The sequence below is a fragment of the Triticum dicoccoides genome, chromosome 1A (assembly GCF_002162155.2).
Source record: "Triticum dicoccoides isolate Atlit2015 ecotype Zavitan chromosome 1A, WEW_v2.0, whole genome shotgun sequence".
Lineage (NCBI taxonomy): Eukaryota > Viridiplantae > Streptophyta > Magnoliopsida > Poales > Poaceae > Triticum > Triticum dicoccoides.
The window spans coordinates 474,344,436-474,368,755 of NC_041380.1; the positions used below are offsets into that span (position 1 = coordinate 474,344,436).

The 24,320-nt window shown below is 47.6% G+C and overlaps 1 protein-coding gene across 1 annotated transcript; it reads right to left on the minus strand.

Moving 5' to 3' along the window:
• Positions 1-7,030: 7,030 nt before the first annotated feature.
• Positions 7,031-11,449, minus strand: LOC119353816 (protein ROLLING AND ERECT LEAF 2-like). The gene is made up of 4 exons (XM_037620502.1): positions 9,979-11,449; positions 9,352-9,560; positions 8,840-9,063; positions 7,031-8,247 (listed from the first exon to the last, which is right to left on the minus strand). Exons 1-4 carry the CDS (start codon positions 11,447-11,449, stop codon positions 7,473-7,475), a joined length of 2,679 nt encoding a protein of 892 aa, XP_037476399.1. The 3' UTR covers positions 7,031-7,472.
• Positions 11,450-24,320: the final 12,871 nt, after the last annotated feature.

The window sequence follows — 24,320 nt, forward strand, 5'->3', positions numbered from 1 at the left end:
TTATCTGTGGTGACAATGGGATATCACGTGATCCACTTGATGTATGTTTTGGTGATCAACTTGCGAGTTTCGTGACCTTGTGAACTTATGCATAGGTGTTGGCACACATTTTCGTCTTGACTCTCCGGTAGAAACTTTGGGGCACTCTTTGAAGTTCTTTGTGTTGGTTGAATAGATGAATCTGAGATTGTGTGATGCATATCGTATAATCATACACATGGATACTTGAGGTGACATTGGAGTATCTAGGTGACATTAGGGTTTTGGTTGATTTGTGTCTTAAGGTGTTATTCTAGTACAAACTCTAGGATAGATTGAACGGAAAGAATAGCTTCGTGTTATTTTACTACGGGCTCTTGAATAGATCGATCAGAAAGGATAACTTTGAGGTGGTTTCGTACCCTACAATAATCTCTTCGTTTGTTCTCCGCTATTAGTGACTTTGGAGTGAATCTTTGTTGCATGTTGAGGGATAGTTATATGATCCAATTATGTTATTATTGTCGAGAGAACTTGCACTAGTGAAAGTATGAACCCTATGCCTTGTTTCAACGCATTGCAATACCGTTTTCGCTCACCTTTATCATTAGTTACCTTGCTGTTTTTATATTTACAGATTACAAAAACCTATATCTACCATTCATATTGCACTTGTATCACCATCTCTTCATTGAACTAGTGCACCTATACAATTTAACATTGTATTGGGGACACAAGAGACTCTTTGCTATTTGGTTGCAGGGTTGTTTGAGAGAGACCATCTTCATCCTACGCCTCCCATGGATTGATAAAGCTTAGGTCATCCACTTGAGGGAAATTTGCTACTGTCCTACAAACCTCTACACTTGGAGGCCCAACAACATTTACAAGAAGAATATTGTGTAGTAAACATCACCAAACAACCCCAAGTGCGCAAGTAAGAGCGTGTAGTTCTTCTCTTTTCCCATTGCTCATAGGGAGTAGTCTCATTATCCTTCACGGGAACTTTATTGAGGACATGACATGATGTCAATACAGCCTCCCCCCACCATGCCTTGGATAAACCCGATGTATCTAACATGACGTTAGCCAACTCTGTTAGAGTATGGTTTTTCCGTTCGGCAACCCCGTTTGACTAGGGTGAATAGGGAGGCATCCTCTCATGAATAATACCATGTTCCGCACAAAATAAATTGAACTCACTAGAAAAGTACTCTCCACCACGATCAGACCAGACTCATTTTATTTTCTTCTCAAGTTGGTTCTCAACTTCAGCCTTATAGATTTTAAAGTAGTGTAGAGCCTCATCCTTTGTATTTAACAAATACACATAACAGAATCTAGTGAAATCAATAATCAAAGTCATGAAGTATTTCTTTCCACCTTTAGTCAACACACCATTCATCTCATAGAGATCTGAATGTATGAGCTCTAGTGGTGCCAGGTGTCTCTCCTTCGCAGGCTTGTGAGGCTTACGGGGTTGCTTTGTTTGCACACACACATGGCACTTAGAGCCTTTGGCTAAAGTGAAACTAGGGATTAGATTCATCTTAGCTAGCCGCATCATACAACCAAAATTTATGTGACAAAGACGTGAATGCCAAACCTCACATTCGTTCACATTGGAATGAATTTGGTTCACGTTATTACAAAAATCTTCCAGGGAAAGGTGGAACAAACCACCACACCCATATCCTTTTCCAACAAATAGTCTGTAACGAGATACGACTACTTTGTTAGACTCAAATACTAGTTTAAACCCTTGTTTACATAGAAGGGATCCACTAACGAGATTCTTCTTGATAGCGGGGACATGCTGCACGTTCTTCAGTTGTACGATCTTTCCCGAAGTAAACTTCAGACCTACCGTGCCAACACCATGAACAGAAGCATATGAGTCGTTCCCCATCAGGACGGAACAATCTCGTGTGACCTGGTAAGAAGAAAACAAAGACACATCAGCACACATGAATATTGGCCCTAGTGGCAACCCACCAATCGGTGGACTAACAAACTGAAAGTACGGTAAACATATTACCATACCCTGATGCTGCATCATTGTTCCTCAGAGTCATATTGACAGACTTGGCATCATGTCCTGGCTTCTTATACTTGTTTGGGCACTTGTTTGCCCAATTTTCATCTGAACCACAAGTGAAGCAGCCATATCTCTTCTTATCTTTCTTCTTACCCTTCTTCTTGAAGGTAGTATTCTGCTGGACAGAGTTCTTTCCCTTGAACTTGTGGAAGTTCTTCTGCACCACATTGGCACTAGAAGAACCCTCTGCCCCTTTCACGTGTGAGTCCTTTGCTCTCGAGTTTTGCTCAACACTTAGATGACCGATGACATAGTCAACAGAGAATTCACGTCTCAAGTGCTTGAGAGAAGTAGCAAAGTTCCTCCATCCAGGAGGGAGTTTTGCAATAATGCAACCCGCGACAAACTTGTCCGGTAACTCACACTTCAGGAGCTCCAGCTCTTTAGCGATGCATTGTATCTCATGGTCCTGGTCCAATACAGAACGGTTATCAACCATTTTGTAATCATGGAACTGCTCCATAGCATACAACTCGCTTCCAGCATTGGTTGCGCGAACTTAGCCTTGAGCGCATCTCACAAATTATTGGCAACACGCATATGGAGATGTGCGTCCACAAGCTTGTCTCCGATCACAGTAAGAACGGCTCCCACAAAGATGGTGGTTGCCTCCCTAAACGCGTTCTCCTGTTCAGGAGCAATCGTTACCGTGGGAGCCACACCACCAACTCAGAACACGTTCATTGTTGTGAGCCACAAGGTGGTCCTCGTCTGCCAATGCTTAAAATGTGTTGCAGTAAACTTTTCCGGTTTAAGAGTAGTGGCGAAGCCATGAGTCGAAAAGTGCCTAAAATAAGGTTTTGGATTGTTGAAAATATTAGCACTTTTTCGACTAATCTAATCCACGAGTAAACAGTAAGCATGGCAAATACGGTATGCATCTCATACCGATACCTAAGCATGTGAGCACGTACAGTACATAGAAACGAAACATCTATGAACAGCATATATATGGTCAGCACATGAACGAGCAAATAGGGGATGAACGAGTCATACCCTCCGATTGGCCAGGCCAGCGCGGCGGCGGCAGTAGCAGCCTCGGCATCAGCCAAGGCCTTCTTCTTGGCGACTTCGTCGTCAGCCATGGAATCGATGTAGAGGAAGTAGTGGAAGCAGAGGCGGACGAAGACGGGAATGGATCGGGAGCAGTCGCGTCGAGACGCTCCCCAAAAATCTTATTGCCGTTCTCCCCGGCAGGATCTCGAACGACAGGGTTCCGGAGGCACCTACTCTCCCGACCAACCGTGCACGCGGTCATCGGGATGGGATCGCCGGAAGCAGCACAGAGAGAGAAATAGTAGATGATGGCTAGGGTTGTACGAGAGGGAGTGAGTGAACTGAGTTCGGATTCACTCCACTGGCCAGCACCTTCTTATATAGGCCGTCAGATAGATGGGCCTGGGCCAGGCCCATGACCGAGTCCGCGAACAGCCCACGGTCTAATGTCTCGGACAGCGATGCTTCCGTAAGCGACTCGTTAATTAATTAACAATTAATTAACCATTCCTGAGCGGCAAAAATAAGCTTTGCCTCGGCTCATTCCCGCAACCCGCGGCGCGCGCGCGTCGTGACGAGGCGAGGCGGACAGCGGCGGAGGAGGAGCGCGCGTGTACAACTCCTATTTCCATGCTCCCAATAACAATTGATGGAGCAGCCCTTATAAAGAGGTCTCACTCTTCTTACTGTAGCAGTATGTTACTAAACTTCCCACACTTCCCACCACTTGTCGTACACATGCATGGGCCTTAGAGAGTAACCAAGAATTATTGTCTTATATGGGCCTAATCCCATCCATAATCCAACACCGGATATCAAACCTGAAGTTCGTCCCCAATGCTATCAACTTCTTGATCCAGCAACTTAGATGCTGGATTGCCTCCCTTTGCATACCCTTCAAAGCATCATTTTACAGTTGGTTGACTGAAGCATGAACACTGGATATTAGGTAAGGCATGAACATACCAGCATGGTAGTATAGACTTGCTTAGAGTAAGGCCCTTTGTAGGTGGTCAGAATGTCGACCGCAACCTGTCGGACCTCAGTGCAAAATTCAAAATACATTTACCACAGTCTATCCCGGAAACTCATCAGCATTGATGTTGGACATTGTCAATACCACATTAACGTGATGAAGACATCGTCAAGCAACGGTCGTTAACCTACTCGTGCCGCTCTAGAAGAAATCCTAAGATCACCGGATCGGACGATGGCGACGCTGCGGTGTCATGTTCCCTATTGGGGGCATTGTTTGTGGAGCGGCGCCGGATGGAAGAGGCGTGAGGTGGTCTGGCGTGCCTTCTCTCGCGTCGATGACAGCGGACCTCGGCGGCATGGAGTAGCGGGGAATCGTCGGTGGGCGTGTGACGATGGACGAACGCAAGATGGTGGCATTGTCTAGTGTCATGGTGGCGTCGACGGCAACTAGACCGGGCAAGATAGATACTTCAATACATCATTGAAGATGGATTGATGGCAGGTGGCTGCGACGGCCTCATACCCAGACTAACAGCATCCTTATATCAACTGGATAAGAGTAGCGATAGATGTTGCCTAGACGATGGCTTTAGCCTTACTGTTGTATGACTTTATAAAATCTTATGTGAATAATTAATAAAGTGGCTGCATGCATCGTCCAGATGCAAAGGCCAAAGGACCTCCTCCTTTTCTAGAAAAGAATATCACATTAACTTGGCCTCCTCTGCACTACAAAACAACAATGGTGTTTTAATTGGTGCAAAAAGAAGTACTCCGAACGGGGACATGCTGCACGTGAATAGGCAGTGGCACAGATTGACAACATATGTATGTATTTTGCAGACTGTACCATAAAGCATGCAACTGGAAGAATTGAACCAGCTGGAACAATGGGTTGAGAAGCTAGCTCCGTGAAATTGAGTGCTTCCTCATACTTCCTCCGTTCCAAAATAAATGACCCAACTTTGTACTAAATTTATACTAATTAAGTACAAAGTTGGGTCATTTATTTTGGAACGGAGGGAGTATGTGCGTTCGTCTGCACTAATCATCGCCACCATCGCACGTACCTAGAGCCAGGTCTCCGCCTTCTCCTCCTTTCCCAAGAAAAAAAGTTAGGGTTTGTGCTTCTTGTCGACGCCGACGCAGGTCCGCCTCGTCTCCAGTGGCCCTAGGGCCATGGAGACGCGGTGGATCCTGTCAAGGGTCGGCGGAAGGGCTTTGTTTTTAGTCGTTTTTTCAATTTTGCTAGGGTTTGTGTCCTATTTAGGAAGGCGAGACGGTGGTGGCTTCCTAAAGATGGAATAAAGGTCTCCCCGCCTAGCCCCGTTCAGGCGGTACGTCTAGCATCGTTGGTGGGCGTGTGGAGGTGTGTCTCCGGCAGATCTATCTTTGATGGATTTGCTCGGATCTCGTCGTTATTCGTTTACGTTCATGTGTCTTTGGTTTGGATCCTTACGATCTACGTTATTTTTCATCGGCGGCGGTTGTTGTTCTGGGGTGCTGGTCCTATGAGGCCTTAGCACGACGACTTCCCGACTGTCTACTACAACTAGTTGTGCCCGACTCCGGCGATGGAGGGGCGATGACGGCGGCACGCCTTCGGCTCACTTCGATACTTGTAGTTGTCGCTAGGTGATCTATGAATTTGGAGGTATTTTTTATTTCTGGTGTTCGTTTTACTATCATGATTGAAGATAAATAGATTAGAAGTTTTTTCGTAAAAAATAAAAATAAAAAAATTGAGTGCTTCGTCCGTGATCCTCTGGCTCAGGCCAAGATGGTCATGAGGTATTGTTTTCAGTCCACCATGGACTGCAACGATATCATTCAAGGCTGTTCATACATTCGGTGGCTGCTGCAGCGTTGAGACGTGCTTCTCCATCGCCGATACCCACGTTGAGATAACCAAAAGGATCATTTTTATTTATGTCATTATGCTGCCTAAGATAGCCAAAATAGTTTTCAAAAAGAACACAATCACATTACAGCGTGTTTGGTTCAGGGGAATTAGAGACGAGGAATGGGAGTTAAGGGGTAAGGAGATTAAAAATCCACTGTTTGATTAGAGGGAATGGGAGTTTAAGTGGGAAGGGGACTGGGAGTTGAGAAAGCCAATTCCCACCGATTTCTTCTCAGGGGGTATCCTGTTAATTCGTGAGCAGAGTTCTATCCCACGTCAATTCACATCATATGCCAAACAAGAAAATGGGAGTAAAATCTACTTCCCATACCTAATCCCTTCATAAACACCCTTGAGCAAACTCTCATTCCTTGCCCAAATGTTTACCAAACAGGCTATAGTGCAGTTTGCTGGCTCGTTGTAGGTTCGCCCTGGTCTGGTTTTATTCGGGTTTTTTGGTTTCTTTTATTTATTTATTTTTCCTTTTTTTTCTTCATTTTACTTTGATTTTCTTTGTTTTCTCATTGGATTTTTGGTTTTTCTTTTTTTTTTTCTTAATTGAACTTTCGTTTTCCTTGTTTGCTTCTTGGTTTTCTTCAGGTTTTTTTGCTTTTCTTTTGTTTCTTTATCAGTTCCTTTTTTGCCAACACATATCTACTTTATTCTTAGTATACAATGTACATTTTTAGAGCACACGTGAAACATTTTTCTGATACATGCCAGACATTTTTCAAACACATCATGTATATTTAAAAAAATACATGTTTTGAACACTTTTTGAATACATGGTAACATTTCCCAAATACAAATTTTACATTTTTTTACTGGCAATAAATATTTTTATTAAACTAAGGGAACATTTTATTACATTTTTAGTTAAAATAAAGAAATTTAAACATGTAAATATTTTCTGAGCCTCTTGGATGTTAAAGGAAATAGAAGATCCATCAGCCTGTCCAAATAAGGTTTTTATAAAAAACAGTGATGTATTTGAGAAAATTCTCTTCTCCCTCAACAATCGCTTCTTCTTGCTCTAAGGAGACAATTTTTTAGTCAACTTCACTGAAACATCAAACTCCAAGGAGACAACACCACAGAGCAGAAGGCGGAGAACATCTGCATTCAGTAGCGCATTTTTTTAGTGGAGACCAGCACATAAATACAGCTGTTACAATGTACAGGTCAAATTCTACAGAAACAATAATCTATTCTGCATAACCACTAACTGAACTAATATATGTACACAAAGCTGAAATGGCTACAAAATTTCCTGGCCCTCCTTTGAGGCGCTCCAACCAAATTCACTCCTGGCTCCTGGCAGATCATTTGGTAGAAGCAGCAATAGATAATGAGGAAACTGCCCCAGTGTTTGTTCAGAATCATCTGCAATCATTTCTGGATTACGTAGTTCGGTACAACGGTATTGTGATTGGCATATCTTATTACCATTGACTCCTGAGATCATCTCTTCTCATTGTACAGACCATCATTCAGAAGCAAAGGGCGAAGACCTTGAAATCAGGCTATACCACTGTCAGGAACCCTTACATTCTCATAACCTTTCAGTGTCTCTTGAGTAAAAGACTCCAACGCTTCAAATATTGGAGCCAGGCCTGCTTTCAGGTCAGTTGCACTTGACTCTTGGATTTCTCTCACAGTCTCCTCATGCCTAGCTCTCTGCTCATCCAATCTTGTGTGCAATGCATCCAGAGCTACCATGCGGCTATTGACCGCCCTGCCATTGTCGCCGTCGGGTAAAACCGCCTTACCAGCTTTAGGATGCCCAGGCAAGGCTTGATCCTTTTGGTGAGATTTGAGCCTCTTTGAGAAGTCTCTAGATAAATAGTCGGCTTTCATCTTCTGCTGCTGCGCTTCGTCCTGTCGCTCCCATAATATGTGCACATTAACAGCAAAAGCCTCCATCGCATCCACGACAGCGCCTTCTGGTATCCTTTTCATGGTCTGACACCAATCATTTGCTGTGATGAACACACCAGGGGCTCCAAGTCTACCAGGAGAGAACGGCGCGATGCCGTCGGATGTTTCCTCCTTTTCCTGAGGAAGCCATTTGAGTAACCAGCCATTGAGGGTTTCGATATACGCCTTTTGTGATATGATCCAATTTCTGAAACAGGAACACCAGTTCAGAAGTTCCATTTCTAGTTCTAGTGTAACCTTGGATGTTTCTCTTTCAGGTCCATTCTTGGGGATAAGAATATGAGATTTAGTTTCAAGTATGGAATGAAATTGCTTCCTGTGGCACTCAAGAATGAATTTCCACATTCTAACATGCCTGCACCATAATGACAACAATTTATGGTCAGTCCGCTGAAAAATCTTATCTTGCAATATAGTAGGAGATCAAGAATCTTTGCAAGATATAAATGAGCAAAAAATACTGTTTGAGACAATAGCTATGTGCCAGGGAATCTTTTGTTTTATTAAAGCAAGTCACATAAGAGGCCAAGGCCATATCTGTTTACATGACAAGTGCCCTGCTCAATACAAAACAGGATAACCAAACTTTAGGATGTCCTAAGTGAAGCTTAGTTTAGTGGCGCAATCAGAAATTTATCCAATTAAACTGTGATTATAAACACATCCTAAAAGTAGCTGATCATAGGTAATGTTGCGATGGTTCTCATGAAAAAAAAACTGTATTCAAACTGTTGCAACATCCAGTGCTAATAATTCAAATATTGGACATGATATCAACACATTGTAGCATGGTTTAAACAAGGGCAACAATGTTCCTTATGACTGCAAAAATAAAAAAAGTAGTGAATGTCATCCTAACAATTTCACAGAAATAATAAATGCTTGGAATTTCAACCATTTCAAGATCAACTCAATAGGATAAAAAAGTTGAACTAGACTTCACATACCCCTGAATGAGCTTAACGAGGTGTGGATGTAGCTCATCATCCCGTAGTATGTGGATTCTCCTAGAAATAACTTTGGCTGATCTCATTGCAATATTGATTCTGGTGAGGAGTGTCCTTATAGAGGCACGTGTGGAATCAATTTTATACGGTTCTGCACCACTCTCATCCAACTCTTTAAGGCGCTTCCATTCTTTGTCATATGTAATCCTCAACTTTTCTTCCTCCTAACAAAATTCAAGGAAAAATGCTAATGAGATACTTGCAAAAAAACGCATGAAAAATGAAAAGCGCCACTTCATAGATAAAGATAAAATTAATTTAACACCACTATGAGGCTCAATTTTGTGCATATGAGTCAACCAATGCATTTCAGAGCATACGAGCTCGACAGATGGAGAATATTACGTAGAGTTTGAGAGCACTATCAGGCTTTGAACTTCTGAGAGTTGATCATTATAAGAATCATGACAGCAGGAATAAAGGCACACTTTTTATGATGAAGAGTAGCATACCATGATCTCCTTATGAAGTCTTTTCTCCCACACATACAATCTGTCCATTATAGAAGACAGGGTATTAATTTCAACACCGCTGGTACCATCGATTCTTTTACTTGAATTCTGAGTTCTGCTGGATGAACCAATTGCTGATTGTTCCGCGTTCTTCACTGAAGGTTCAGAGAACAACAAGGCAAAGGTTCCTATCATCCGTGAAACTATCACTGCGTCAAGGTAATGGCCAAGTTAGTTAACCTATTAAGACATAGTATGATTGAAAAAGAGCAGGCAAGGTGAGGAAGAATTTCTTTCTGTGGACAGATCAATATGATCAGAAGAAAGATACACAATACCATATCTCATACATTATGTTATGTACTCCGATTAATAATTACTAGAAAATGCTATGTGCATCATAATGATGCAGAGGCCGGAGGTTTAATCTCCTTTTTGGAAAAAAAATCTCATATATGAACCTTAGGAAAAAAAAATAGTGCTAAGTTAATACAGGAACATATTAGCTAAGTTGGCTTGAGTTTGCATAAGAATCTGATGCTGTTAGGAATTCAGAGTACACTTTCAGTGTCACAGCAATTGAACATGTATGCACAATCAATTGAAAAGAGAAGCGGGTATACTCACATTTCAAGATCCTACTCCGCGGTCTGTACCGAATGCTCCCGACCTCAAGGATCCTGGCAACATCATCTCCACAGGCGACGGCAGAGTTGAACTGCTCCTTTATCTCCTCCACAACCTCTGCAACATCCCTCGTCCCAAAGCTCGGCAGCGGCGGATTCTCACCGACCACCATGGATGAGTGCTCCTCTGAGCTTACCCTCTTCACCTTCGCCGGATCATCGCCAACCGGCGCTGCCGCTCCTCCTCCAGCATTGGCATTGTCACAGTCACAGCTACACACGCTCCCCTCCCCCGACTCGAGAACCGAAGCACTGAGGACGCTGTCAATCTCGCACTCGGTGTGCTCCATTGACACCTTCACCTTGGCACTGACATCCGCATTGTCGATCCTGTTCGACGCCGTGCTCTCCACCGCCTTCCTCGCCTTGAGCGACTCCCTCATCGACGACTCGTGTTCCGTCTCCTCCTCCAGCTCCGGGATCCCCTCCCGCTCCCTCACCTCGCTGGAGTTGGGGCTGCTGGAGAACGACCCGTCCGGAGCAAACCCCTTTTGGTTGTAGTGTGGAAGGTCCTGGTTGTAGGAGTCGAACGGGTTGAAGAAGTCCCACGGCGACGCTTCCGGCATCGGCATCGGCGGCGGCGGCGCCGGAGCCGGAGCCGCCGCCTCCCGGCCACGATGCTCCACCGGCTGGCCCCCCTCCGGCACGCCGTACATTGGGTTGTTGTACCCGTACTCGTACCCCATGTAGGAAGGCACATTGGTGGCGAAGTTGCTGTAGCCGTATGGTTCTTGGTACACCGTGTTCGCCGCCGCCGAACTGGCCTTCATGTAGTAGGCATTGGGGATTGCGACATCTGGGATTGGGAACGAAGAAGGGTAGGCGTCGTAGGAGGCCTGCGCCCATGGCATCTCGGGCCTGCCGTCCCACGGCATTTGGGGCATGCCGCCCCACGGCATCTCGGGCCTGCCATCCCAGGGCATGGCGGGCCTGCCCTGCCATGGCATGGCCGGCCTGGCCGCTGCAGGCTCTGGGATGTGACGCTGCTGGGGCACTCCAGTCGGCGGCGGGATCTTGCCGCGGGCGCCGTGCCCGTGGCCGGGGTCATCGCAGGCGCAGTCGTCGGCGGAGTCGGGATCAGAGTCGGAGGCGTCGGAGTGGAAGTGGAGGTGGGAGTGGCCGGAGTCGGTGTGCGGGGTGGAGCTGGAGGCGCTGGGCTTCTTGGGCTCGTCGTGGTCGGAAGGGGGCAGCGTGAGCACGGGCGACCCGGGCGGCGAGGCGGCGTGGTGCTCGTGCGCGAACCGCGCGAGCGCGTCGGCCACCCGCGGGAGCGCGCGGAAGTAGGCGGCGTGCGCGGCCGCGAGCGCGGCCCGGCGGTCCCCCGCCGCGAGCATCAGGTCGCGGCGCTCCCGGCAGAGCGCGGCCACGGGGGACACGTCCGCCGCGTCCAGCCGCGAGCTCCGGCACCCCATCCTGCCCTACGCCCTCGCCCGCGACGGCATTGCCCGCCCCCGACGCCGCCAACTCCGTGCCCCGCCCGCCGGAAAGAAAGAGGAGCCACGAAACAAGCGCGGGGGAGGGAGCAAAGGTGGCGTGGGCGCGTGAGCTAGCTAGCTAGTGTACTGAACACCGAGCTGCGCGCGCGCGCGACGCGAGCGTGGCACGGCGGGCACGGGCACGTGGAGGAGCTGCGACGAGGAACGTTTATTATTGAGCATGAGCATGAGCATGAGCAGGCTACTGACACTGGCAGTGGCGACGGGTTAAAGCAGATGCAACGCACTGCTCATTCGGTACAGCAGGGTGAGCGAAAAGACGCTTGCTCTTCGCTCACATCACCGGAAAGATGTCTCGGGGCTGCCGGAGGCGAGGGCTCGGGGAGGGGCCATGGAATCGCGGAGGAGCAGTGCCGATCCGATCGCCCGTGTATGGGTCGCCGAGGGAGAGAGAGAGATGGAGACGGGCCGGCGATCTGTTACCGCTGCGGTAAGTAAATTGACAGAACGCGTTTCGTTTCACCGTGGAACGACAGAGAGGAGAGGGCACGGGGTGGGTAGTGGGTAGGTAAGTTTCAGCGCAGCGGCAGTAACATCATTGCGTTGCGTCTCGCTCCCATTTCTGTGCGCGACGGTGACAGTAATATTTACTCGCTCTGCAGCCCCCGCAGTACACGCGTTAATTCTGTGCTCCGTGGCGAATCTGGCGTGATAATTACCCGATGCTCCTCCATCATGGCCATGTTTGCTCAAAAGATTTTACTAGTAGCACGATTACATCCGGCGCCCGCTGCAGTACGGTGCGTTGGTCCTGTTTTAGATAAGAACCGCTTGCTCAATTAAGAGAAATAATACAGTAAGTTAAACCCTCGTCGTGCAGGGGCAAGGGCACGGCATTGATGGTCAAAGATTCCGCGCCACTGAACTGAACCCCTAAAAATTCTGAGCTCCCGCGCTTTGCCTCCCTCGCCCGCGCACGGCACGCGCGCACACATGACCACGCATCTCGATCCAACTACAAGAACTCCGACCCGCTAAATCGGATCACGTGGGTCGCTGGAGCGCATCGAGGACGCCACGGCCACACCCCTCCACCGGAGCCTATTCTCAGTAAATCCAAGGGCTGGCACTGTTCTAGATTCTGCACCATTTACTGGAGACTAGAGCACGCACTCGTAACAACAAGTAGCCCGTAGACGGCCTCGTGGGAGGGCAGGCAGATGCTCTCCCTCTCTCTCGCCGTGCTTTCCCGTCTGGGCTAGTAGTAGCTTACCTAATCGATGGAGTGGCGATCTGAAAGGAGGCAGGGCAGAGGCAGGCACATGCATGGCACGCTAATCACTCATGGCGGAGAAGGAATCAACACATGGGGGACGGAGATAACGTTCAGTTTCCGGATCGTCGGTAGAGTCGGGATCGCCTGCGCAGTCGCATCTCATCATCACGCCGGGCCATTGCGGCTTCTGCAAGCTCCGTGCCTGTGCACAAGACTGGCTTAGCCGCTTGCATAATGCGATCCAGATCTGGGCCGGGCAGCAGGAACCGAACCACGGCGAGTTGGCGTCAGGCTGGTCGTGCTACTCCTACTGCTACAACAGTGCTAACCCGTAGAGTGATTTGGTTTGGTAGTAGCATAACGCTGCTGTTACGGCAGGGTCACGGGGTTTATGATAGATTAAGATTATTGAGGCCTACGAGAGGCATGCAGAACGGAGGTGGAGTGCGCTGCTAGTGCTAGTGCTTGGAGAGGAACGAGGGGTGGGGGCACGTGAGCCGGGTCGAAAGCGGGGACTTTTTGTCCGGCCGGCCATGGAAAACCAACCCCGGCTCGTCTTGATCGGAGCACGTTGCTCGGTTTAGTTAATCCGCCCGAAGACAAGAGGACCGTACGCACCGCTGCTCCACGCAGCCATGCTGGGCGTTCACGAGGCCCCAATTCCCGAGGAGCGTCTGTGGCACTGGGGCAGGTCAAAGCGCGCATTGACTGATCGGACCGGTGACAGGCGGGGCCCCACGGCGAGCTTAATTGATTGATTGTACTTCCGTCGCCGTGCCATCGTGAGGCTGGTCACAATGAGCAGGAACTTAGAAGTAACATCACACACTTCAATACAACTTTGCTTATGTGTCACATATTTAATGAAAAAAAAGATGCTTGTGGTAACTAGCTAAGTTACCGAAACATCACACACTTCAAGAAACAATGAGTCTATAACCTAATAAATGCATTGTTGCATGACACTATATAAATGTCCCTACCCACTGTGGAGGTAGTAACATAGTCTAGGAAAATGTGTAAGTTAGTAGACTACTTCCTCCTTTCCGGTTTATAAGGCTTATCTTAAAATTTTAGTTTTCCCGTTTTATAAGGCTTAATTTGGTTGTTCCCCATCACATGTTCAGATTTCAAGGTGCATTAAATCATTGCATGCAAGTATTAAAAGAAAATTGACCAATGCATGTGCTTTGTGCATGTATGCATTGTAATTAATGCATTGATAAACATAATTGTTTGAGGAAAACAAGCGCATTAATTGACTGATTTTGCAAATTACAAAAATTATTCCACCACTCATCATCTATTTTGGTTGGTGAGATTTTTTAATTGAGTCTTATAAACCGGAAAGGAGGGAGTATGTTCTTGCCCATTGTGACCGGCCTGAGGCAGTGAGACGCTCGCCGCACCGACAGCGACGCGGAGGGCGGAGGCGTGGGCTGCGTTTCCGGTACGGGCTAGCTACGGGCGGGCCGGCACGACGGAGTGGCCTCCCTGCGGCGGGTACGAGTACTGCTGCCAGGGCTATAACGTGCGGCGCAGAGCGCAAAACGACGCGACGTGACGAGTGCCGGGCGCACCCCGGCCCGCTCCTGCTCCGGCCCCGGCCCCGGCCGTGTGCGGCATGAGGAAACGGCCTCTTCCGGACGGCGACGGTGAGGAGCGGCACGGGCCCGCTGTGAGTGAGCACGCTCGGCCTTTTCTTTTCGTAATGGAGGCCTGCACTGCACTTGCCGGAGGTTTTTACTGCTTGCCGCCGGCGTCAAGGGCGGTGTTTTTCGCGCTGAACGATCTCGTCGGAGAAGCTCCATGGACGTGGGGCTCTTTCTTATCTTAGGGTAAAAAAATGATCCATGGCCGTGGTGGAGAGGACAGCGAAATTCTCGGGCTTGCTTTGTTTTTTGGGGGGCCGAAATTCTCGGGCTTGAATCTGAACCACGGGCCTGGTGCAGCCCATCTATCTGCTCGGGCGAGAGTGTGGGCCGCAAGGCAGCGACAGACAGACACATTACTGCTCTGATTTCCTCAGCGAAATAAAAGAAGTTTCGTGCTGGTGCGAGCGGGGCCGTCTTCTTCGAGCCTTCATTTTCGACAAGGCCGCAGAAAAAGACCGCGCCTGTGCCCGTACCTGAGGCCGACCGGCGGGCCAAAATGAGCCAGCTTTTTCTGTAACAACGGCGCCCACACGTAACAAGTTGGCCATGGAGGCGTCAGTCCTTTTCACAGGATAAGAATCAGGTGCCAGATTTCCGTTTATCGCTCGTAGGCTTTGCAGTTGCAGGCAACAAAATCTGGTGCCCCAGTGATGAGTTTCATCTTCTAAAAAAAAGAGTGACGAGTGTTTTAATGAGGTAATCTTGGATGGCAAATAAGCAAAGGTGGTGTTTTATGTTTTTTCTCTCTAGAAAAGATGGTGGGGTATGCTTGTATGCTTGTTAACTCTGTCCGGACACTAGAGATGAACAGAGGATAGCCATGCCACCTTCTCTCTCTTTTTTTGTGAGGAGAGATAGCCATGCCACCTTCTCTCTTTTTTTTTGTGAGGAGAGATAGCCATGCCAGCTGCGAGGTCTATCCAAAAATTGTCCACCCTCCCTATTCGTGCGAAAACGAAAATACAAGTTGGTCATGGATTAATGGGCCGTGTGGGATGAGGTGAGCTAATCCTGGTGGAGCAACAAGTCCATGTACCCTTAATCCAACAGGTTGCCTTCTTCTGAACTGCATGGAAGCTTCACTTGCCGGCCTGTACTTGCCATGAGCAATAGAAAAACGACGGCGTGTAACGAAGCAGATTTTGTACTGTTAAGAAACCACGTTTGCTATACGTAACTTGCTTTTTTGTGTCTCCCCGACACAGGCGAAAGGAAGGAGAGCAAGTTTTCCTTGTCCGCCGAAGGCGAGGCCGTTGCCTGTGGGCTCTCCTCTCGTCTCGTCGCTCCGGCAGCGGTGGGAGGAGAGTGGGGGAGCCCCGGGGCAGATCCTATTTGACGCTCGCAAGCGTCAAAAGGACATGGCTTCGCTAGAGCTCGGCTCCCTGACGCCCCAGTTTGGGCCGTTAAAATTGTTCATTGTATATCACAATTTTTTAAATATGTATTTATAAATTGTTCAGAGTATATAAATGTTTAATGTTGTATTTAAATATTGTTCAGAGTATACAAATTTTCAATATGTATTTAAATATTTTTGTGATATACGCTGAAAAATATTTAGTGTGTATTTCAAAAAAATGTTCAATGTGTATTTAAATACTTTTCAGTGTATATCACAAAAATATTCAGTGTGTATTTAAAAATTTGTTCAGTGTATATTACAAAATTTCCCAAGTTTTAAAATTTGGTCTGAATTAAAAAAACACTATTCCAAACATTATTCACATTACTAAAACACATTTTTTTCAATAAATGGTTGGAATTTCCTATTTTTTTTAATTTACCGCTGCATTTATTTCTTAATGTTTCTCTCTGCCTGAATATCAGTTACACTCAGCAACTCAAGTGGTAAGGAACACAGATCCTTCAACTTGTGGTTATGAGTTTGATTCCTAAGTATCGCATTTTTTGGATTTTCTGCTCGCTTTATGACAGCACTTAAGGGGCTAGCCCATTAGGATCGCCCCTGCGCGAAAGCTCTGGAGTATGACACTTGCGGGCGTTGTACAGGGGTCTCGAACCCTGGGTCTTTTCAACAGCCGTGTAGATACACTAGTGGAGAAAAGCTTAGCTATGGCGTGACAAAAACGGCCTTGCTGGCGTGGACGTCCGATGCCACCAATATGATGTCATTGCTAAAAGGTAGTGATGGTGTTGGAGCCCACGTCAGCAGTATTTTATGTGCTGCTGGCATGCCACGTGGCCAACACTAGCGGTAAGTTCATCTTAATACTATTGTTCCTTCTTGGCCAACCCCAGCAAATTGATTTTTTGGTAATATTTTTTTTACTTCACAAACTAAATAATTGTACTTCACAAAAGGTACTAGCTAGTTACTCAATAGATACCCATCAACTTAACAAGTTAATTAAACTTCAAAAAAGTTACTCGCCAACTCAAGATGGACTAGATACTTAAAGAACTACTCTTCATCAAGGATTACGTCAGCTGGCGAATCTTCTTTCAATTGCCCTCTCCATCTTTTTTGAAATGAGCTATGTCCACCTTGAGCTCATTCCTCTCTGCCCTGAGGAGTTTTCTCTCCTGCTTCAGCTCATCCCTCTCCTCGATCAGCTTATCCCTCTCGTCCCTTAGCTTTAGTCTTCTGAACGAGCTGAACACTCTTGTTGTGCAGCTCTTTAATCTCTGCCTTTGGCGAGGCATTCACCTCTTGCATGCTGTTGATGGTATATTGATGAGTCTCTAACAAATCTTTGTTGAGCATGTCCACATCGTACACCTCCTTGTTATTGCCCCCAGAATTGGCCATGACCTAACAAATAAATAATTTGTTAGACAAAGTAGTTTAACATATGCGCTCCTAATTATTTAACACATGGCAGTTTCTACACATACAAACACATACAGTTGAACTAGCATCCATTGGAAGAATGAACTAGCATGCCACACTTTTTGAGTCACATGCCCCACTTTAGTCAATCGGCCACCATAAAAACTGTTGCATGCCACACTTGTGGCACATAAGTGTGGATGGCAACCAAACATTGCCATGTGTATCAAAATGCCTAGAGCATGATTTTGCACTGATTTGGCACTGCTTCAACATGTGTACCGAAATGCCTACAACAAACACAAATTATATATCCAACATATGGCAGTTTCAATACATGCAAATTATCCATCTATTCAAATTATCATGCACTACCAAACTTCCAATTTGGCCTACTCACTTCACATTGTAGTTTCTATTCATTTGGCCTACTCACTTCACATTCTAGTTTCTCACAAACTCCTAAATTTTCCTACCTAGTCAAATTATCTTGCACTGCCAAACTGAAACCCTAGTCACCGACAATTTGCAGTCAATGTCGTGGAGGGGATGAACTCACCGTCGATATGTAGTCAATATCGTGGAGGTTGACGGTGTTCTGGACTAGGGGGTACTCACCACATCGTCTCCCGATCTATTAGATTGGGCCGAGGCCCCCCATGGCCGTATACTCATGGGCCAGTTCGGACGGCTGCCGCATACAAGGAAGATTCCACAAGACTTGGCGATCAAGGCAAGGACTTCTCCCCCACCGGCGTATTCGGCTAGGACTCTTGTTATCCTAGGCCTCTGGTGTATTATATAAACCGAGGCCAGGCTAGTCGATAGAAGATACAACATACACATCAACAATCATACCATAGGCTAGCTTCTAGGATTTAGCCTCCTTGATCTCATGGTAGATCTACTCTTGTACTACCCATATCATCAATATTAATCAAGCAGGAAGTAGGGTTTTACCTCCATCAAGAGGGCTCGAAACTGGGTAAAACATCGTGTTCCCTGCCTCCTGTTACCATCCGGCCTAGACGCACAGTTCGGGACCCACTATCCGAGATCCGCCGGTTTTGACACCGACATTGGTGCTTTCATTGAGAGTTCCGCTGTGTGATCGACAAAAGGATCGATGGCTCGCCTGCAGATCAACTGCGATTTCGGCGTCTTCGTCACCAGCTCGACTGGTCACCTTGGTTCGACCAAGAATTGCGCCCCGTGTTCGGATCACCATGTTTGGACGAGGGCCTTCATCAAACATCAACTCAGATCTCTATCAGGATCATGGAGGAATCATCCATGGAGCTCGGGGGCTCAACGTCAACATTGCCCTCAAGCGACCGTGCTGTTTTTTTGGACAGTGAACTCGTATATGCCACCACCACCTCCTCGAGTATCACAAGAGTCCGACATCGCGAAGGATAAATCATCACCAACATCGTCGCCCCACGGATTACACGGAGCGGGCATACCGGCATCGCCGCACGGTTGCTTCATCAAGCCGGCATCGACCACGTCACGACCTGCATCGACAGGGCCGCACTATTGCTTTTTCAAGCCGGTGTCCATCACGCCGTCCTACTTCGACTCATCGACTGACATCGAGGCTTCGACATCTCGGCTGGACCGGGGGCTTCGCCATCTCTTCATCAACCTACTCCGGACACTTTGGCGTCACTAGCCGACCAGCTCTGTCACGTTAGCTGGGCCGAGGGCTTTGCCCCAGCGAGTCAACCTTTACCAGCATTGCCATGCCGCTGTTTTATCGTCCATCAGGCAATGGGTGTGCGGAGCGAGTCCCAATTTTGGGAATCACCTTCCTTCGGATTGCTACAACAAATAAACCAGATGCTATTAATCCCAGTATTTTTTGCTTGTTTGGGTTCATTTTCCCAAAGAATTATTACTCTGGTTTGTCCGTCATATGTACACAGGTCTATCAAATGGTGGCCGCATTAACGACGATCACGTGGTGGTTCGATCAGTTTCCGTACATAGTCCGGCGAACGCCGCATCCGGAGCTCGGACCGACCTGCGAATTCAGGCTTAGCCACGCCTTTACTGCATCACGCCGACGCCCTGCGTCGACATTGACTTCGACGCCAGGCCATATTTCTTCTATTACTCACTTTGCATCAATTATTTATTATGCAATGATTTTTTTAATTATCATTATTACTATTATCTCCGGTTTGCACTATTTTTTATGCACAAGAAAATGATCTGGGGACTACAGCGTCACTCTACCGGTCTGCATTGACCATGCTATGTCACCACTTCGGCGGGTCGAGCTCTCCGCTCCGCCACCTCGGGACCAGCTTGGGGGATGGAACCTTGCCCCGCATCAAGCTCGGACCGCGTCATCAATACCGAACACATTAACCAGCTAAGTCGATTTCATGCTCAAAGCTTTAATTTCTAACTTGTGTTCGGTTCGACCAAGCGTTATACTTTTTTGGAAAAAAGTTGCTTGTAAAAAATTTCCTTGTCCAAACTTTGTTTGTGACGCATAAATTCAAATACCCAATTCATTTGGGGGCTTCCTTCACGAAGCTTTTCCTGTTGCATATGATTATACTTGTACGGCTTCGTTCCTTGTTCGTGTATTACGCCACAATATGCACCATATTGACTTAAGCGATTTGCAAGCTGGGTTGCCTCGCTCCTATGTTTACCCCTACGTTCCCGATTGTTCGGCTAGGGAGTAAAGGGAGCACCTCTGCGATTGTCACGATCGGGTCTCCCGAGCCGGACCTCAGACTGGGTGAAGCCGAAAACTAGCGCTCTTATAGTTTTCAATGATGGTCGGCACACAACGGAACTCATGAGTACCAAAAATCTATTGCACAAGTCTCATAATAACAATGAGCACCGAAGAAAGGTATCGGTGGGGGTACTATTTTCTTCGAAGATGCTTCTTACTCTTCGCAGTAATATAGCATAAGTTCCCTGTGCGCGCTTTGTCTGTTACAGCCTTATGGCCTGATTGCCTGGTTATTGGAAACACTGTCGATATTCTCGACCGATGGAGTACATAACACTTTTCGGTCCTTGACCGAAGAGGGAGAAGCCGACGGTCGGTTAAGACGCGTTTAAAGTTCGGTTGAACATAGATATGATATAAGTACTTCGGTACATGCAATCATTCTTCTACCCAAGTCACTTGGGGGCTCTTAAGTTTATTTGAGCCGTTTTATAATAAGTGTTCTTCTTCTTAGTCGTTGCAAAGTTTAATTATTATTATTTATCACTCCTTTTTCCGACACGAGTGTGCGGTCACTAGCCGGGGAGCCTAATTTCTCTCTCAAAGCCGCTAGAGTTTAGTTTGCTAAACTAGCCTGATGAGAAGTACTCCGCCCTCGGGATGGGAGGTTGAAGTCGTAGGCTGACCTGATCGAAGTCTTGAGATAGGATGTATCATGTTAAAGCACGACAGAAGCACTTCTTTTTTTCTAAGACCGATTTTCGGATTGGCACCGAACACTTGATCTTGTTCGGACGTCATGTTTTTACTGACGTTTCTTGGTTTTCCAAGCTTTTTGGCACTTTTAAACTATTTGTGCTTTTCCAGCATTAGTCTCGCAGTGCAACGCCGGACACCTTTAGGGATTCGGCAAAAACATTCTCAGATATTGCTATATATGCATCGGTTTCGAATTGTGTCTTCGGTCAATAGTTGGGTTGCCCGGCTCCGGCACTTGCTTCCTACGTTCCGTTTTGTTCGGCTAGGTGTGCAAAGGGAGAACCACTGCGATTGTGCTTCCAGCTCACATGGTTAAGCACCTCAGTGGAGAAAGCCGAAATTTGACTGTCACAATAAGCGTAAACTGGTCAGCGATCTGATGACTATGTTAAATGATGGGCCGTTCATAACATTGGCCGAAGTGTTTACGGCTTGACCCCGACTGTCGCCGAACACTACCGGGGGCTATTAACTGGCCTCCCAAACTAAATCCTCAATATTTTGCTCTTACATTAGAGCTGAGGTTTAATGATCATGCTTAGCATGACAACCCAAAGAAAGGAACCGATAGCGGGACTATTTTCTTTGGAAGACATTTCTTCTGTTAAACAGTAATATAACTCTCTGCGTACCTTTGCTTATAAAACCGTATGGCCAGATTGCCTTGTTTGTTGTAAATCTTTGCCCTCATAAAGGCTTTATAAAGTAGGACAAACACTCCTCGGCTACTGGCCGAGGAGGTGGAAGCCGATGGTCGGTCAACAAAGTTTTGTACAATGCGGATCCGAGCATTAATGACGTAAAGTACTTGGATACATAGAGTCATTACACATAATTTGTGATTTTACTATGGATATTGATCCTTAATTCGGCCACCCGTGCTCGCATTAAGGCTCGGGGGCTACTGGGCTTCGGGCTTATTATTTACAAATATTAAAGGGGCACATTGATCCCCTGATCTGGTGTTACCACCCGACCAGTGTCTCGGGGGCTACTGCATTGCTTGTCCAATGCAGAAAATTTTATGTGCAATATAGTTTCCGAGGAGATTTTGATCCTCAGGTTGGTCGGCCGCACCCAACCCGAGTCTCGAGGACTGAGCGCGCCGCTTTTAGTGTCCCGAAGTATTTTGCCGAGCTTCGACTTGATCCTCAGGCCGATTTTGCAAATCAACCTGAGTCTCAGCGGCTACTGGGATCAGCGGTCTTACGTCATCCTTCAGGTGCATCTCGGGTTTTAGACCGATACACACCTTGAGGGCTACTGGCTATATATCTCGGCAGAGAATAAATTGCACCAATAAAAAATATTCACAAAAATCGGCCCACATTCGGGGTGGTGCACCACCTCGGAAGCAGCCCGTCATAAAGCTCGGGCGCTGGTGGCTGGCTCCATAGAGGGCATTTCCGGCATTAAGCTCGGCTAAACTCCTTCAAACTTCTTTGAACCAAGGTGATTTACGACACCTCGGATATACAGTCCGGCGTTGGAGTTCGGATACATAGCCCGGCGTTGGAGCTCGGATACATTCCGGCATTAGGGCTGGGAAGCGGTCCGGCGTTGGTGCTCGGTTGCAAAAGATACCTCGAATACAGTCCGGCGTTGGAGCTCGGACGCAAGAGGACGCTGCCGCCCGGGAACAACTTCAAACCCGAGGTGTGGCATAAAAATAACAAGGCATTGGTAAAGGCCGGAAACTTAAAGGGGCTCCTCGGATACCCGACGTGTAAACTCGTCGAATGCATTTCGGCGATCCTCAAGATCGAAGATAAAGAAGATTTGTTGAACCAGTTTTCAAGACCAACGACCGAAGATGAAGAACAGTTCGGAAGAATCGAGGAGCGTCCCTAACTTGAAGACCGGTTCAGGGGGCTACTGACGGTGTCCTGGACTAGGGGGTACTCACCACGTCGTCTCCCGATCTATTAGATTGGGCCGAGGCCCCCCATGGCCGTATACTCATGGGCCAGTTCGAACGGCTGCCGCATACAAGGAAGATTCCACAAGACTTGGCGATCAAGGTAAGGACTTCTCCCCACCGGCGTATTCGGCTAGGACTCTTGTTATCCTAGGCCTCTGGTGCATTATATAAACCGAGGCCAGGCTAGTCGATAGAAAATACAACATACACATCAACAATCATACCATAGGCTAGCTTCTAGGGTTTAGCCTCCTGTATCTCGTGGTAGATCTACTCTTGTACTACCCATATCATCAATATTAATCAAACAGGACGTAGGGTTTTACCTCCATCAAGAGTGCCCGAACCTGGGTAAAACATCGTGTTCCCTGCCTCCTGTTACCATCCGGCCTAGACGCACAGTTCGGGACCCACTACCCGAGATCCGCCGGTTTTGACACCGACAGAGGTGATGAAGGTGGAGGGGATGAACCCTAGCAGTCTGGCGTCGCTGTCGCTGAAACCCTAGCGATGCAAATCCAACGAAATCAAACCAAATGAAATCAAATGGTTCTAGAGTAGGGCACACACACACATACACACAGAGAGAGAGGGAGGGAGGGAGGGAGGGAGAGAGAGGGAGAGAGATTTACCTGTTACCCAACAACCGGAACCCGCCGGAATATGAGGGCAATGAGCGACGAGATAAAGGGGAACGGGAGAGCGAGGGCAAAGTGTGACGCCCGGATAATTAAGCTACAGTAATCTCTGCTAACAATGCCACGTCACCACGATTACGGTTGTTAATCTCGCGATGATTCAATCCCGTTCGGATTCAAAATTCAAATTCAAGTTCAACAATAAAAGTTTTCAAATATTAAAACCAAAATGTTCTCGATGTGACAAATAATTAGTTAGTAATATTGGTGGAGAAACAACATTTTATAAAATGCTTGACTACCCTAGACTAATCAAAAACAGTGGCTAAAATAATAATTTAATTGCTTTTGAAATTAGGAAAATATTAAACTAATATATTTCGGCTACAAACTAGGTTTGGCAGTGGCCTATATTGATGATACTAATTTAGGTGCTAAATTGATATTTCATAAAACTAATATAAAAAGAATTATAAACGAAAACAGAAAAGAATCAATAAAAGAAAAGAAACACAAACAAAAAAAGTGAAAAGGAAGCCCCCTAGCCAACTGGGCCAAGCGGCCAACCGGCCCAGCCAGCCAGCACTAGCACCCTGGCCGAAACGGCCCACTCCGACCCACCTGGCCCAGGCCGCCCCACTCACTCCCTTATCCCCTCGCAACGGAAACCCTAGCCCGATCCCACTCTCCACTCCCCCCCACTCCCCCACGATCCCCTTCTCCTTCCCCATCGGTCTGGATCGGGATCGGCCCGACCCTGTTGCCCCCAACGCCCGGCGTCCGCCCGTCGCCGCCCACCGCCGCCTGGAGCTCCGCGAGCCTCACCGGAGCCACCCCGTCGCCCCCCTGCCGTCACCATCGCCTGGAGGACCACCTCGCCGCGATGCCGCCGCCTCCACCTCGTCGTCTACCCCGCTGGCCTGCCTCTCGCTCCGCCTCGCCGCACATCCCCGAGCCCACAGCCAGTGCCCTCCACCACCCGACGTGAGCCGCGCCCCTCCTCTCTTCCCCTCGCCCCGTGCTTGTTCCCTCCGCTGCTCGCCGCTCCCGACCGCCCCGACGAGCTCCGCCGCATCGCGCCCTCGCAGTCGCCGTCCTTGCCGCGCTCG

Bases quoted from the DNA above. Each gene is read 5' to 3' on its own strand.
- LOC119353816 (XM_037620502.1), bottom strand. From the start codon at position 11,449: ATGGGGTGCCGGAGCTCGCGGCTGGACGCGGCGGACGTGTCCCCCGTG. The intron at 9,561-9,978 runs GTGAGTATACCC...ACCTTGACGCAG, and splicing joins GCGGAGTAGGATCTTGAAAT to TGATAGTTTCACGGATGATA. The intron at 9,064-9,351 runs GTATGCTACTCT...GAATTTTGTTAG, and splicing joins GACTTCATAAGGAGATCATG to GAGGAAGAAAAGTTGAGGAT.